Raw genomic sequence first — 17061 nt, 5'->3', positions numbered from 1 at the left:
GATTCAAACATCTGGCAATCAATGCACACAATGATAATTGATCCCATAGCCATTTTATATTTTCAGTTGCATCAAAACAAGTTTTGTGGTAAAGGTTGCTTACATACTACAGGGAATTTGTGCCTCTTGAGTTGTTGGGATCACAAGATAATTATGAAAAGCACAGACAAAAAGATTATTGAAATCAACTTGTAACATTTAATGAAATGCTTGGAGGACGATGGCCTTAAAGCAAATTTAAAGAAAAAACATTTTTTTCAAAACAAATATTCCTCTTTGTTAAAATAAGGTTTACCTGGAAGCAAAGACATTTTGGATAGTGATTGTGTCACTGGCTAAATATGACATTTCTTTCAAGTTATAAAGACAACTCTTGATACTGAGCTCAATGGACTTGCAGCCATGTTTCAGGTCTGGACACAGTGTTCCAACTGTACAGTATTTACTAAATGATAAAAACAACTCAATGCAGAGCTCAGTGAACATGCAACCAAGTTTGAGGTGTGGGCACATGTTCTTATTGAGCAGAATTCGCTAAATGATAAAGACAACACTAAATGCAGAGCTCAGTGGATGTGCAGCATAGTTTGTGGAGTGGGAACAGTGTTCCTACCGTGCAGTATTCACTACAGATCACCTGTTGTGGTTTAAACAAACTTCCAGTCATGTGGATCCCACTCTATCAGTAGTACACAAAGTACTCAACATGGATCATCTTCTGCATGATTAAAGAGGTGAATTCTGCACAGCAACCGGGCGTGCCACTTCCATGGATGACAGAAATGCACATGCATTCAGCCTTCTAACTATACAACACAAGAAAAGTGAATGCTCTGAGTCCTAAACTCTGCTTTATTTTTATAGGATGCTAGGAACAGTTTCTTTGGTTATAATATTGGAAGAGCAGCACAATATAGGATGAATGTACCTTTAATTAGGTCATCATAATGTCAGCTTCAAAAATATCCGAATCCTGACACTGATGCAAAAGCAAAATGAGCTAACACAGAAAGTACTATACTGTCTCACACTACTATACAAGCACTATATTTTGTTTGGAAGGTAACCCAGTTACATGACTATATAAATCACACCGAAATGGAAATTGTTATATACTAATTTAGAACCCTTTAGAAGTCAGTTTAATTCCAGCTGGAGAAATAATCTCTTGAAGAGCATGGAGTACCTTGTATTTTTTACTAGCTTACTTTTCAGCAAACATTTAATTTAAGTAAAATGCACTCTACCATTGAATACGCTTTGGTTCCAGATCAAAGCACTGTTCAGTCTCAGTAAGAAGGCTTATAGTCTCTAACATTGCAATATCGTTTTATTTTTTAGTGTCAATTATTTTTAAAATATACTACTAGAAATGTTTCATGGGATTACATTTCTGACAGCCATAAAGTATCTCACTTTCAGTAATTTAATTTAGAGAGTGCATGTTTCAGTCCAATAAAAAGCATTTTAAAGATCAAGCCATCAGGGCCGATAAATGCTGCTGCTGCAGGAATTCAGCCTTGCAATGTCTGTATAGAGCAAGCGATCTAAGCAATAAAGCACATAGCCTTCAAATGAATAGTATTTTGCTGTCATGCTGAAATGTGTAGACTCCTAAATCAAAAATGCCTTAGCAGGCATACTCTTTGGAAAGCAGACTTATTTTATAGTCCTTTGCAAGAATAAGTGGCTCTAGCACACATCACTGTAGTAATCACTAATGTATATTTAGCAATGAAACACCATGTAGAGAATTATGATCTGGTCTCCAATCATAGTCAACTTGTTCCATGTTCAAGACATGGACATCAATAAATTTACCTCACTCATAGAGAAAAACAAAGCAATGCAAACTTGAGGGGATGCCATGTCCAGAATACATAACTAGTTAGTTAGTTATGTCTGGAGAGACCTAATTACAATAGTCTGTAATGTTTAGAGCTTTACCAACCTCTGGGTACTACTTGTTACAGGAAGAAACAGTGTAGGTGTGTTAAGTCTTTCACATCTTTAAAAGCTGTAACAAACTTAACACTGCCACTTAGACAGCAAATTGCCAACAGTGTATCCATACATGTGCCATATATGCTAGAGTATACATTTTTGTGAAAGCGTTATATTTTTAGGGGGGCAAATGGGTATTTTTTTTAGAATTTTTTTTTTATTTCTATTAATGAAAAGTATGATGTTGAAAAACCTGCACGGTCTGTACTGGGTAAATGGCTATACTTCTGGGGTTACATTCTGGAAGTTGACTTAATGTACTAAAATAACTGGTGAACCCTCTGCCAACAGCTTTAAAGCTGTTAAACACTACATCCTGCCATACTTTTAAGATTTGTGTTGCAGACTGAAATATAGTACAACCTTAAAACCTTAAAAGTTGTAAAATCACTGTTGAATCTCTTCTATGCAGGCTGCCTTGTTTGCTACAGTGTGAGGCATGATCATAACAGGTTTAAAATATGTATAACAGACTTATGTTTAGGTTGTCAATTACAAGCAATTTGTTAGTGTGTTTGAGAAATGAATTCAAGAAGGTCACCTAAAGAGTGAAACCTGACTGTATTTTTTTTAATCCATTGAGACCACATTAACAAACAGCTATGATCAATGACCTGATCATAATTTGATGCAATACATAGAGCTTTAGTTGTCCCAACGTCCTTCATGTTTGACAAAACCTGTGTAGAAGTCTGAAGTGTTTTACATCTTTTAAAACCAATAACACACATATTATTAGAAGGTGGACTGACAACTTTAAAAGCTGTTAAACATTTCAGTCTGCCTTTTTTGTGTGGCAATGTGACATGATTTACAGATTAAACCTCTATCATTTCCTGGTGTTATTCCATGGTGGATATTGTGTAACTGTAGCATAAGACCACAAACTAACAGCTGCGAAAGTTATGTAACTTCACTCTGACGTTAGATCAATGCATAACAAAGTTATCTTTTTCTGATTTTGGAATGTATTAAGCATGCCTAATGTTAAGCATAGAGGATTATGATTGGGTCTCTGAACATAGCCTGCTTTTTATGTGTTTGAGAACCGGATGTCATGAAATTCATCTCAAGAGGGAATCTGAAGTGAATCTTGGATTCCATGTTGAGAATACATAATAAAGACTATGATCAGATTCTCAATCACTAATATTTGCAGTACATGGAAGTTTATTTGTTCCATGTACTGCCAGGTGCAGGAATAAAAAAAGACAGAGAAAATGTAGAAGTGTTTTAACAAAAGTCGATAAAACAGTTAGTGCTGTCAAACAGGCAACAGTATACCTGTCAACTTCTTTGTTTAAGAATTCTGGACAAATACAAAAATAAAGAGGGAGCAAACGATCAACAAGGGATAACTTTTTTTCAATACTGTACTAGTTTACTTAAAAATTAAACAGAACTGCTGATTTTGCATCAACATGCATTTTCTGAACAATAAGGACTATTAAACTCTAATATTATTGAATGAATTACTAATCCTCTGATTTATAATAAAATCAAAAACATTTATGAGGGACAGAGCAAAAAATTTGAGACAAATTCATGAGAGTTGACAAGCATGGGCAGCAGGCTAAAATGAAACAGTTTTATTTTCTGCCACTCTTTGCCCCCAGCACTGTCCGCTGTTTGTTCCTAGCGTGATACATAGGTTCATAGGTGTGTACTAGGCAAATGACCCTAGAGCCTTTACAAGCCTAGCCCATAGGATTACCCTGACATTATGCCTTCCGACCTTAGTTCCCACTGCCTCTGTCAAGTAGAGCCACTGGAGTTATCCCCAGGGTGAATTTTCTATTTCCCATCCACTTATCAAGATTTCTCTTGAAGAGGGCCAGTGAGGTGCTCTGCTTGACATGTATGGGAAGCGTATTCTGGAGCATGGGCAGTCTCTGGGTTATGAACCTGTCCCTCCAGCATGTTTTGTTGATTATGGTAATGAAGTTGAGGTCTCTGGAGCATGTGGTGCGGAGGGATTGGGATTTCTTTAGATGTAGCATTTCTAACAGAGCTGGGTCAGACATCACTTTGTAAGTCAAGAAGAGATCGCCTTTAAGTAGGCAATATGAGTATGAGACAGAGAATAGTTGGAGTTTTTTGAGTCTGTCCATATAGGACAAGTGTTTAAGGCCTAGGATCCTCTATGTCAGGTACTTTTGTTGCCTCTCCAGTTGTTGCAGGTGTCTAGTGAGGTGCATGCCAAATGAGGCATTGTACCTGATGACTGGCCTAATGAGGGAAGAGTAGAGGGAGACAAATACCTCTTTCTTCCTGGATGCAAAACCCTTAGTAATGAGGTGTGCCACATAGGACTTTCTGACCACTGTGGCAATGTGGTGGTCAAAAAAGGTTGCTGTCAACCTGTGTTCCCAGATCTCTTATAACTCCTTCTGTGTTCAGTGGATTACCATCAATGTGTTAATTCAAGGGAACTGGGTTTTTCCCAAGGGGGTGACACATTTTTTGGCATTGAGCTTAAGGCCATGGTTCTGACACTAGTTGTTGGTCTCAGTGAGGCCTTTCTGTAGGATGTCAACATCACTTGGGGAGTTAATAATAACTCCCAACTTGCAATCATCTGCGACCATTGTCCGACAGAATCCCTTCACATTGGCCTGGACTTCAGAGAAGTAGATACAAAACAGGAGGGGACCCAGGACCGAACCCTGTGGGACTCCACTCGTGACTGGTCTGCAGTCCGACTTGGAGTCAGCTACTTTCACATTGTGGATTCTATCTGTGGGCCAGTTTTCAACCCACCTAGTGATATAGGGGTTGATGCCTAGCATGGTGAGTTTTTCTATGATTCCTGAGTGGGGAGTGGTATCAAAGGCATTGGCCAGCTCAAAGTAGGCTGTATGAACCACCTTGCCTTCATCCACAACTTTGGTGACTGACTCAAAGAAGTCAACCAAGTTGAGCAGGCATGATCTACCCTTCACAAAACCAAACTGTGTAGGATCCAGAGTTTGGAGATTCCCTATATCCTTGTTCATTAGGTCCATGATGATGCATTCCATAGCTTTGCATATCAGACTCATCAGGCTAATGGGGCGACAGTTCCCAGGGTCTGTAGTCACTCCTGCTTTGTGGAGAGGGATGGAGTGTAGCAGTGCACCATTTGGTAGGGACAAAGCCTGATGTGAGGCTGTGATTGAACAGGACACACAGGTGAGGTGTCAGTTGACTCTATAGTTCATGTAGAACACAGCCAGGGATATTGTCAGGTCCCATACAAGCTGTATTCTTGGCCTTGGACAGTCCTGTTTTAACATGTGCAGCAGTAATACTGGATGCCTGGCAATCTACTGGTATTGTGATTGGTCCTTTAGGAGGGGAGAGAGGGGTAAAGTTGGCACTGGATCTGTCGGCCAGTATATTGGCAATATCTGTTGGCTCAGTATAGGAGGTAAGATTGTGCAATAGCTCAGAGTAAATCTGGGTATTGCCGCTGAGATTCTTTACATAACTATAGAAGGCCTTGTGGTTGTCTTTACTATCTGCTGCAATTCTGTTTTCATAGCTAGCTTTAGAGGATTTGATGAGGGATCTCAACTTTTTGTTGAGGCTGACAGGGGAGTTTTTCCAGTCTTGAGACTTTACCTTACTGCGGATCAGTTCCCTCCTAATGTTGTAGGGTTTGTTTATGGCAGGGCATAAACACTGCCAACCTAGCCAGATAGAATTTTATAGATAATTCTGTCATCTGTAAATATTAATGTGAACTACAGGGTTGTTGTCGTAAATGGAAAAAAATTGCTGTTAGATGTGGAACTGAAAAAAATGTCACAACAGTGCTCTCTACTGACCAAGTAAAAGCATGTTGTGACCCTTTGATCTAAAGTCGGCTCCAACCCGTCTAGGTGAAGACATTCTTTCTATTGTTTTAACCAAGAATTAAATTGCTAGATTTAAACATGCAAATGTATTTTTATTGCTCTGCTTCATGACCAGCTGCAAGATAACACAAGGAGATGTTAAGAATGTAAATGTAGTTTCTGTTAGCCTGGGAATCCAGGGAAGTGTGAAAAATGATGTAATGGGAACTAGGAATGTGATTTTAAAAACAGAGAATCAGAGAGCTTTAAGCATTTTTGTCTTGACCATCCAACTCATAGCACTGTCTTGCTCTCTCTGTAAGTTATTAGACTTGTGTTTTCTCTTAGTCTAATCTTTCCAGTTTCTAGCTATTTCTAAGATGTTTTTCTGTGATGTCTGAACTGTACTACTGAATTATTTTAAGTATTTTTTTGTGATCTCTGAACTCTTGACTAGCACTGTGTAGTAAGAAGTATTGTCTGGTGTTTTTAGCAGTTATTATTAAATATTTTTAAACCTTTCATCTGTGTCTGTTTTGTGTAGAGATAATTTAAGCTCTAGAGTACATTGCATATTTATAGTGATTACTGTACCAAGTCACTCTAATAAGCCGTGACTGTTTATTTATACTACCAATTGGATAGTAATATTGAGCAGTAATAATTGAACACCCTTTTAAGGACCTTTGAGTAGCTGATAAATATTAGCTGGGTGGTGGCAGTGATTTCTACCGTATAGTCTGGGTAAAAGGGGCACAGCTGGAGAACCTGTGTCAGCCTTCCCCATAAGTGTCTGTGTGGTTGTATAAACTCTTACCTCAAAGAGTGTGTGTCAGCTACTTGGGCAGGGACACGAACTACTGGTTGGACAGAGAAGGTGCTGGAGATTTTAGCTTGCCCAGCTGGCTGAGATCTGGACCCTATAGCTGTGTCAGTGGGGAGTCTTATTGGGGACCTGGAGAGCAAGGGAGCAACCAGCCCCAGACTGACTGATCTCTGTGTGCTCTTAAGGAATATTGCATGTTACTGTGTGTATTTATTATCCTTTCCTCCTATATAAGACACCCCTCACTGGTGTTAGTGGTGAGGATTGAGGCTCCTTGATTGTTGGGCCTTGGCACGGGCGTCACACAGGGGGCCACCATATTGTCTTCCTTTTTTTGGAGGAGAGCATCTTGGCTCTACTGGGTATGGCAAGATTGATGCATTTGTGTACACATTCGTAAAGTGCATTGGTGTATGACTCAGCAGTCATACAACTATTCTCTATTTGCATGGGTGCCTTGAAATTAGCCCCCTCTGTTTTTAGGAGCCCAAAGTTAGCTTTGGAGAAGTTTTTCATGGTGGTTACCTTTGCAGGGGGTGTGGTGGGAGGGATGTGGATTTCTAAGGTGATTAGTTTGTGGTCAGATCTAACCAGGAAGGAGTTGACTATTGCTGTAGAGCAATGGTCACCCATGTTAGTAATGACCAGGTCAAGGATGTTGCTACCTCTAGTTGGGGTAAGAATGAGCTGGTCCAGGGCATTGGAATTAATGAATTCCAGGAAACAGGCAAGTGTATTGGTACATGAGTAGTTTTCCCAGTTAATGGAGGGGTAGTTGAAGCCACCCAGTATGAGAGTGTTAGGCTGGACCCTAATATTCTCTAGGGTGCTAAGGAACGTGGAGTGAGAGTCTTGCAACATGGTTGGTGACCTATAGCAGGCTACAACCTGAATCGGTGTCTTACCCAATGTTAGCTGCACCTGAAGTATCTCAGATGCACTATGTTAGGCTACCAGTCTAGAGGTATGCGCATCTTTATGAATATGGAAACACCACCACCTTTGGAGCTTCAGTCCAAGTTCTGGGGCCGAAAGGTGTGGAATGAGTTATAGCCTGGTAGTGCAGGGGTGTTTTCTGCTGCCTTGAACCAGGTCTCTGTTATAGCACAAATATTGATGTTCTCCATTTTAAGGAGTGCTTCAAGTGAGTGCATTTTGAGACTTAGACTTCTAGCATTGAGCAGCATGACCCTCATATTGCATTTGTTTGTAGCTGTTATGGTGGTAATTTGGTCTTTGGAACACCATCTAAAAAAGGCACTACAGGGGTGGCAAGAGCCTTGGCCAGTATCCGGAAGCCCAGGGGTGACAGATGCAGGCCATCTCTGGCAAAGCTTCGAGGTCTCTCAGATACTGGATCCCCTTAGAATGACACCAGAAACTTAGCCAATTGTTGAAATCAATCATTTTCTGCTTGTACTGTGGTATCATTCTCGGTGATGGTAGGATGCTGCTCAGGGTTAGGACATACCTGTCTGGGCTACATAATCCGAGAGCTCCTTCATGTCTCTTTTTATGTAGTCCAGGGAGGTACATCTCAGGTCATTCACACCCACATGTACAATGACAGAGTCATATTTGTACCTGTTGTTGAGGGACCGGACTGCATGCCTTATGTGGCAGTTCCTGGTGCCTAACAGGCAGCTGACTTACTATTCAACCTAGTGAGTGGGACATCAGTGTGCCTCACTATTGAGTCACCTATGACTAGTATGTTGGGCATGCTGTTTTGCCTTAGGGGCTTTGGTAGAGTGGCATACTGTTTAGGAGAGTTATGTGTCTCGTGATTAGTGTTGTGTTATGGTGGTTGAGTTCGTTTCAGCCTTGGAGGTCTTTGCTGTTTGGGTAGATTTTTACTGAGACCCTCAGCGAAGGTGGGTGTGTGGTTTGTGTTTTTATGTGAAGGCAGTGCTGGTGTGTGTTCTGGAGTGCTATGTGTTCCATGTGGTGTGGTGCAAGTGTTGACCTTCTCCTCTTGACCAGCTATTCCGGTCTTGGCTGGAGAGTGCGTGGCTTCCAGTTTGGATATATAAATGCATCTCTTGCAAGTCTGAGTGTTGGGAGGTAAGAGGAGAGGGTTGTCAGTGTACATGAGGCAGTTGATACATTGCCTCAGGAAGCCCAAGTTCACCAGGTTAATAGGAGAAAGTATAGGGAACTGACCTTTAGACATGCCTGGAAGGGTGGTCATTAATAATAAGTACTGGAGCCATTTCCTTGTAGAATGTTTAGTGCTGGTAGCATTTGTGTGTGCTACAATAACTGCTACAAGAAGTCTGGTAAAGTGCTAAACTAATAAGTTAGTAAAAGTGTAGAAGAGGGGAGAACTAGCAGATCTAAGGGAAAATTTGAAGAGCACACTGGCACCGCTCAGATGCTTACAAACAGTCTTGGATACAGCAAATCTGTATCTAGACTAGACTAGTTACAGGAAAGGTGGGAAATGAGCGCAAATGTGGGCTTTTAAACCAGAAAGTTTAAAGAGATGGAAAACTGCCCAAACAGTCAGACTACAATTTCTGGGCCAGAAACCACTCCCTCTTGTGGTAGATAGGCTACCTAGTGCTTACCACTCCCACTGATAAGCTAGAAGGCTTCCCTCCAACACAGAAAGGTTTGGGAGGCTCAGAAGCTTACATACAGTCCTGGATACAGCAAATCTGTATCTGGACTAGACTACTTACAGGAAAGGTGGGAAAAGCACAAATGCAGGCTTTTAAACCAGAAAGTTGAAAGAGATGGATAAAACTGCCCAAACAGCCAAAAGCTACAATTTCTGGGCCAGAAACCACACCTCTTGTGGTGGATAGGCTACCTAGTACTTACCACTTCCACTGATAAGCTAAGGCTTCGCTCCAACACAGAAATGCTTGGAGGGCTCAGAAGCTTACAAACAGTCCTGGATAGAGCAGATCTGTAGCTGGACTAGACTAGTTATATGAAAGGTGGGAAACAAGCGCAAACGCGGGCTTTTAAACCAGAAAGTTGAAAGAGATGGAAAAACTGCCCAAACGACCAATAAACTACAATTTCTGGGCCAGAAACCACTCCTCTTGTGGTAGGCTACCTAGTGCTTACCACTCCCACTGATAAGCTAGAAGGCTTCCCTCCAACACAGAAAGGCTTGGGGGTCTCAGAAACTTACCAACAGTCCTGGATACAGAAAATCTGTATCTAGACTAGACTAGTTACAGGAAAGGCAGGAAATGAACTTAGAACATTTTTTCAGAAAGCTGATAAAACAGCACTAAAAACAATTGAAAGTGCAGTGCAAGCTAGCACACGAGTGTGTAGCAGTATTAAAGCAAATGCAGTTTAAATAAATGCAATTTAGTCAAAATGTATTCTGAACTGAATTCATTTGTTGTTTTATTCAACTCTGAACAGTTAAAAAGTGCAAAAAATATATACTTATCAGCTGAGAAGCACACTCAGTCACAACACAAGGAGACTTTTTTTCAGTAAAGTGCAAAAGGAGAAAGGAGGAGCAGAAGACAATTCAAGGTTAAGAACCCAAGTGGTTTTGTCTTCTCAAATGTTCTCTCTGTATTAGGCAGAAAAAAACACTAGATTGGGAGGAGTGTCCCAGATCAAATTTACAGTAGGGGCAGGCAACTACAAAACCATCAACAATAACACCACCACAGGAATAAGGTGGGTGGGAGGGAAAAACAGTTTCAGATCAGAGAACAGCAAAAAAATATATATATAATTATATGCCAGCAAATATATATAATTCAGTCAAGCAAAAAGTGCCAAAACATATACTTATCAGTTTGTTTTAGAAGCACTCCAGTCAGAACACAAGCAGATTCTAAATGGTATGAGAGCACTTAGAGGATACGTAATGCTCAGATAAAACTAATGGCGGATTGATATCTATTTTTGACAGCAGTTAAATGAATAACTTAAATAACTACAAAAATGTAATCTACTTTTTTATACTATGAAATGCTGTGGTCTGACAGCTATTAAATAAAGTAATATATTTGCACAACTAGTAACTACAAGAACTGAATATAATTGTTTTAAACTTTGAAATGTCAAGTCTGATGGCTATTTTGATAGCTGTTAAATAACATATGACTGCACAACTGCCATACTGAGTGGAGTAATGGCAGTGATTAGCGCTCCACAACATCCAAAGTGTGCTCATATGTGCTTTATAGCAGAAAAATAAGAAAGCACACAGGAATATAGTTTGATAACCACTAACCATATTAAATATCAATTGTTTTAAAGCTATCAAAACAGCTGTCAAACTGTGGCAGTTCAAAGTTTTAAACAAGTTGGGTTTAGTAGTTTATCAGTATCAGTGAAGAATTATATTTATTTATTTATTTAGTTAGTTACTGACATTTTAACAATGCTGAATGATGATTTATTTTACAATAACTTACTAGCCCTTAAGTTACAAATGGACAAAGTTTCAACTCATTGATTAATAACTTCTATGGGTGGACAAATACTGAATTCTCAAGGGTCACTTGCTTCACCACAGTTGTAGTGGCAGTGATGCTCCTTTTAGGGGTAATGTCCCACTCTGTTGAGTTGGTGTGATCACGGCATTGGTATATATATGTTTAGGGAGTGTTGGTGGCTTGCCCATCTGCAAAAACAAAACACACACAAAAAAACACTTGAAAAGTGTTTTTGGACATATTTTTGGATGGGAATACAGATCAGTATTACAGTCCTCAGGAGGTTGGTCTTTTTCCTCTCATATTAGAAGCATTTACTGGTGCTGAACTTGTCAAATGGTATTTGCCATAGAAAATCACTGCTGTTGTGATTTCTAAATACACACCGACAGTGATTTGCTGTGTGTGGTATGGTTGTACAATCATATAGTATCTTTAAATAACAGTGGTGGAAGGGTCAGAGGGGCTTTTCCACTGCAAGAAAATGTTTTACATAAATGTTTCACTAAATTTAAGGTTTGTCCATTTTTTCATGTTTGGTTGAACCTTCCTGCTGTTACAGCTTGACCCCAGGAAGGGAATTCTTAATGTTATGTCACTGGACAGTATTAACACTGTAATGAAGCTGGCTTTATGTACTATTAAAATCCTGATTTTTGTATTGTTTAACCAATACATTTTCCTCTTTTATAAGGGCCATTTACTAAACAAACCACAGACAGGTAAGAGAAATTCACAGCAAGTACTACCGCTTCGTAAAACAATTCCTTTGGACAAAGTCAAATATATTATCTATCTCAGAAAGTTCAAAATGTACATGGAGGCTTGTTTATGTCTGGATATGTATGCTATATTCTTATAAAAGATAAAACGTCTACTTAAAATTATTCTTTTTCTTTCAGTGGGTCCAACTACTAAAGCTGAGATGATTGATGAATCTGCTATTTTACCTTATCATTTTAATTCTGACTAGGATGTTTAGCTTTTTTAAAAAAAGTTCTCTGGTCATCTGGGTAGAGAAAAACAGATGTTTTGCCAGGAACAGTTCACTCTGACTGTATGTGCAAATTCAAAAAGAAAGAACTGTGACTTTGTTGAAACAAGGACAGAATTTAAAAAAAATGCCAGAACATTAAGTGAAATAGTACACTGCACTGTACAAGGGATGTAGAATGTAAAAAAAAAAATCAGTAAACATCTTGGTATGGTCAGACAACAGGTTATATGGACAGCATTCCTATTTACCTGCCAGGCAATAAGGTCCTTAATTTTACACAGTTTCTCCTGGTCTTCTGGATGTTGTCGTACATAATCATCAGTAAAAAATGCCTGGAAAGTAGAATCAGAGTTTGTTCAGTCATATGCAGTGCAGCTCAAAATATTTCATTTTATTTAAAGACATTTTATGAACATCAGACAAAATAAATACAAAAGATAAGTACCTTGGGTCTAGAGTTGAACCCCAGCAGCAGTTTATGGTTTTGGGAAGTTTCCACAAAAATTGCTCCCTTTGAGATTCTGCTATATAAACAGTTAGACCATGAGAGTGAAACTGTTATGGTCATTTGGTAGACTCAAGAAGGGGTACTTTTTATGCTTAACTATTCAGAATAAGTTATTTTTGTAATGAAACATATTAGACTACCATATCAGCAAACTGAGTAGAGAAAGAAAATCAGCAATTATATTTTTAAGCTCTTATTTTGCAGTGCTGGAAGCTCAGAAATGGTATACAATGACTGGTGTAAATATTCCAGAAACTACATAGAAAAAGTCCAAACATGATTCATAAAAGTTGTTGCACAGCACCAAGTGCACCTGTGTCGCTTAGAATATATGCAAAAAAGCAGAAACAACTGAATAGCATAGCTAATGCAATTCTATGCTATGTATACTGCATACCTCTCGTCTTTGCTCAAGAATTCTAGATAAAGTCACAAATAATGGGAGATGATTTTTATTTTAATATTACTCTAATTTACTAAAAAAGATAACAGATTTACAAGTTTCAGATTCACAGGTAAGTACTGGGCTAGTTGCCCCTGTGGACCATTTTAAGCGTAGCCAATTTTCCTTTCAAAGGTAAGAATTAAACCCAGTACCTAGAGTCTAGAAAGTAATTACCTTAACCATTATACCAAATCCCAACACATACTGTAATACATTTTCTGAACAATAAGAAGAGTTAAATTCTAATTACTGGCATTACTGACTCAATGTAATCCTAAGTGATTTACTAGAAAATCAAAAACATTTACCAGTGGCAATGCAAAAATATGAGACAATATCAAGAATATTCTGCAAAATTCTGGACAGTTGGAAGTTATGCTGTACTGTGAACCACAGCTTTCACACAATCTGCATTGCAACCCCATCATAGCCACCTACAAATGGATTTTTTTCTGCTATATCCAGCTTAGCGTAGTTCTGAAAAATGTCCAGGTCCTACACTCAAAGAGATATTTGTGCTTTCTGCTGGCACATTCTATATGTAACGGGGTAGAAGGGCGTGCCTAGTACTTTTGCTCAGAGTACTTTAACCTCGATGAATTAAGCAGTTACATCTGACAGACAGAATAATCAGAATATAAAATTATATGCTTACCTGATTTTTTTGGGGGGTGTGGTGTGGTGTGGAAAAAGACTTGCATTGCAAAAGAGAACATTTCTGCAGATCAGCTGATATGATCAGTACCTATCCTTTATATCTACCTTTGAAGGCACTTCATTTTATGAAACACTAGAAAAAGTTTCAAGCAGTACACAGAAAGCCTTCCAGAAAGGGCAAATCAAGAGGAAGACCAACAAGAAAAGGGTCAGAATGTAGTGTACTGAAGCACTAAGATGTCAAAGGGAACTCAAGTTTTGGAATCATGGCACAAGCAATAATGCTTGGTAAAGGTATAGACAGATGACCAAGTGGATGTTGCAAAAATGTCAGGAGTTGAGTTGTTTTTGAAAAAAGCACAAAAACAAGCCACAACTCTGGTGGAGTGACATGGGAACAGCATTTTTGCAGCAGGCAACTCCTTGCCTGGTGGCAAAAGGTAATGCAGCTTGCAAACCACTTGATAAGGATTTTTCTATTCCCAGCCAACGACCCACTCAAAAACAGATGAAGCGATCTGTCTTCTTGAAGTTGTGTACCCTTTTCAGGTAGAACTTCAACTGGTGGTGAATGTTTAAGGTATGAAGGGTTGTTTGTCCCTGGATTCTGCTCCAAGCAACAAAATGGAAATGCGAATAGAATGGAAATGTGGTTAGTCCTAAGAGGTGTCCTGTCCCTTATGAAAGACCAAATAGGATTCCCTACTGAAAAGGGCCTGTAGCTCAAATATCCTATGGACAAAAGTAATGGCCGAAAACAATAGTATTTTGCAACTGAGATACTTTTGGACTGCCAGTCAAGGGGAAAAGGCAAGCCTATTAATTCATAATGTTCAGGTCCCAAGGAGTAAAAGCATTATTCAAGAGATGAGAGGAGGGGTGTTCTTCAGGACAGAGCAGCCTTACACATATAGGTGAACTAGGCAATGGCCTAGGATGCTGTGCTTGTAGGGGCACTCTTTCCTTATTAGAGTAATTCCTTTGCTTTAAAAAATAAATAAATAAAGAGAACTTAATAGAAGAAAATGCACTTGTGGAGCATCACGTCACATTACCTTAACTTAAACATTGCAAGGTCACTGGATTAGAGACCTTGCAATGTTCGAATATAGGTGCAAAACCACCTGAATGATTGTTGTTTTTCTTTTTTTTAATATATATGAATGTTGGAAATCCTGTCCATTGGAGAGAGGTCAAAATCAGGAACATTCTGCAGAATTCTGGACAGAGGAGCAACAGGTTGTTGGTGAGATGAATACATCTATAATACTATGTTTACAATAATTCTGCTGGCAGTGATCAAACAGATATTTTGGGCAATAGGTCTGGCACTGTGGTTTGTGTGAGCAGTTGAGATGAGGGGAATAGTGCTGTGAGAAGTCTTATTACTAGTTTTACAACAATGCTGACAATGGTCAAACAGATAATTTGGCAGTTTTTCTGGATTTATGATTTGTGTGAGCAGTGATGATGGGAATGGCATGGACAGATAAGTGTTATGACTGTTTTTATAGTAATTTTGGCAGTGAGACACCGGATATTTTGGGCAATATTTCTGGTTTTGTGATTTGTGTGGGCAGTTTGGATGAGGGGAATGATGTCATGAAATAAATGTTATTAATATTTTTTAGCAATAATGCTGATAGTGATCAAACAGATATTTTGGGTAATATTTCCGGCTTTATGATTTTTGTCGGCAGTTGGGATGAGGGGGGGGGGTTACACTGTAAGAAGTGTTATTACTTGGTTTACAATAATACTGGCAGTGATTAACAGATATTTTGGGCAATATTTCTGGCTTTGTGATTTGTGTGGGTAGTTGCAATGAGGAAAATGGTATAGACAGATAAGTGTTATGACTGGTTTTACAATAAAGTTGGCAGCAATCAACCAGATATTTTGGGCGATATTTCTGGCTTTTTGATTTTTGTGGGCAGTTTCAATGAGGGGAATGATGCCATGAGATAAGAGCTATTACTAGTTATATAATAATGCTGGCAGTACTCAACCAGATATTTTTGGAAATATTTTTCTGGCTTTGTGGTTTGAGTGGAGCGACTTGAATTGGAATACTTTAATGTGCAGCAACTTTTTTACGTGCACTGTGGATGTTAAATAATATTTCATAGTCATCAGGAGTTGTGGCTATGAGTATTGGTGGGGGTTGGGGTAGGCTGGATGAAATTAAATGTCCTTGTTTTTGCTCAGTTTAAACAGTCACTGTCAGGCTTTGAAGGACTAGTGTGCTTTCGTGAGAAGTAAGATGGACTACTTAAATATCTGATATACACAAATAGAGAAGGTATAACTGCTGTGGCTATCTTATGTGGAAGAAAATAGCTAGCTGTCTGCTACTGTTTCCTTATTGTTTTGGCTTTGCAAGACTAATGTGACTATTTGAAACAATATGCAATATTTTAATGTGTGGCAATTGTTTATTTGGAACAAAGGTGAAATACATTACAAAATAATCCTCTTTTATCACAATCAGAGGTCTGAAGTATACATAGAAGTGGTTATAACTGCTTGGTGGGGGTTGACCGGCTACAAATAAATTACCCTGTTGTTTCTTGTTCAGTTTAACAGCTGAAGACAAGGTATACATGCATCACAGACTACCCATACCTTCAGAAATTCTGGGAGCTGGTGGCCCCACACACAGCAAGGCTAAGTGGATTTTGACATGGGCGTAGTAATCACATCTGCCCTGAACACCACCTAGTCTAAAACCAGTCATGTTCATGACTGTACATAGAAGGTCTCTGTGTGTGTGTGTGTGTGTGTGTGTGTGTGTGTGTGTGTGTGTGTGTGTGTGTGTGTGTGTGGGTGGGGGGGGGGGGCTGGAGATGTCATTATTTATTTAGCATTCCTCCCAGACCTCAGAGGTCAGTATATCTTGTGTTGGTCTGGGGAGAGCATGGTCATTATTTCTAACTTTTCTCACAGAGGGTCACTATAACTTGTATAGGAGCACTGCTCTGTCTCTAGATGTTACAAGCTGGGAACAATATTGCAATCGATACTTTTTTTTATTTTCCTCACAGTCAAACATCTTATGCATCTGTAGGTGGCTATCTTTTCTGGGAAGAGTAAATAAGCACACTGTCAATATATGTCTGATAGCAAATATTATATTCTAATTGTTTTTCAGTTTTGTCTCAGTCTGACATCAAAAACATACAAAGAAGTTAGCTGTCTTTTGTGGGTAATAGGGTTCAGAGGCATACTGTATGTAAATATGACAACAGCAGCTTGAAATATATGATTATGGGCATTTGCCCCTTAATTTTAATGCCAAGTTAATACCAGAGGGGCTACACAGAACATACTAGCTGTTTTGAGGTGTAGGTTATGGGGAGAGGTACTATACTTAGATATGACATGT

General features: G+C 39.1%; 1 protein-coding gene across 1 annotated transcript in view; it reads right to left on the bottom strand.

Annotated features, from left to right (window-relative positions):
- The window catches only part of DOCK2 (dedicator of cytokinesis 2), a 4134711-nt gene that overhangs the window by 232508 nt on the left and 3885142 nt on the right, over positions 1–17061 (bottom strand). Inside the window, exon 46 of the mRNA XM_044069535.1 lies at positions 12315–12398. Within this exon, the coding sequence (XP_043925470.1) occupies positions 12315–12398 (84 nt within the window). The remainder of the gene's footprint in view (positions 1–12314; positions 12399–17061) is intronic.

This window comes from Protopterus annectens, chromosome 4.part0 (genome assembly GCF_019279795.1).
Source record: "Protopterus annectens isolate FY-2018-M chromosome 4.part0, PAN1.0, whole genome shotgun sequence".
In the NCBI taxonomy this organism is placed as follows: domain Eukaryota; kingdom Metazoa; phylum Chordata; order Ceratodontiformes; family Protopteridae; genus Protopterus; species Protopterus annectens.
Note: the sequence above shows the minus strand (reverse complement) of the source record. Positions and strands in the feature narration are given on the sequence as shown.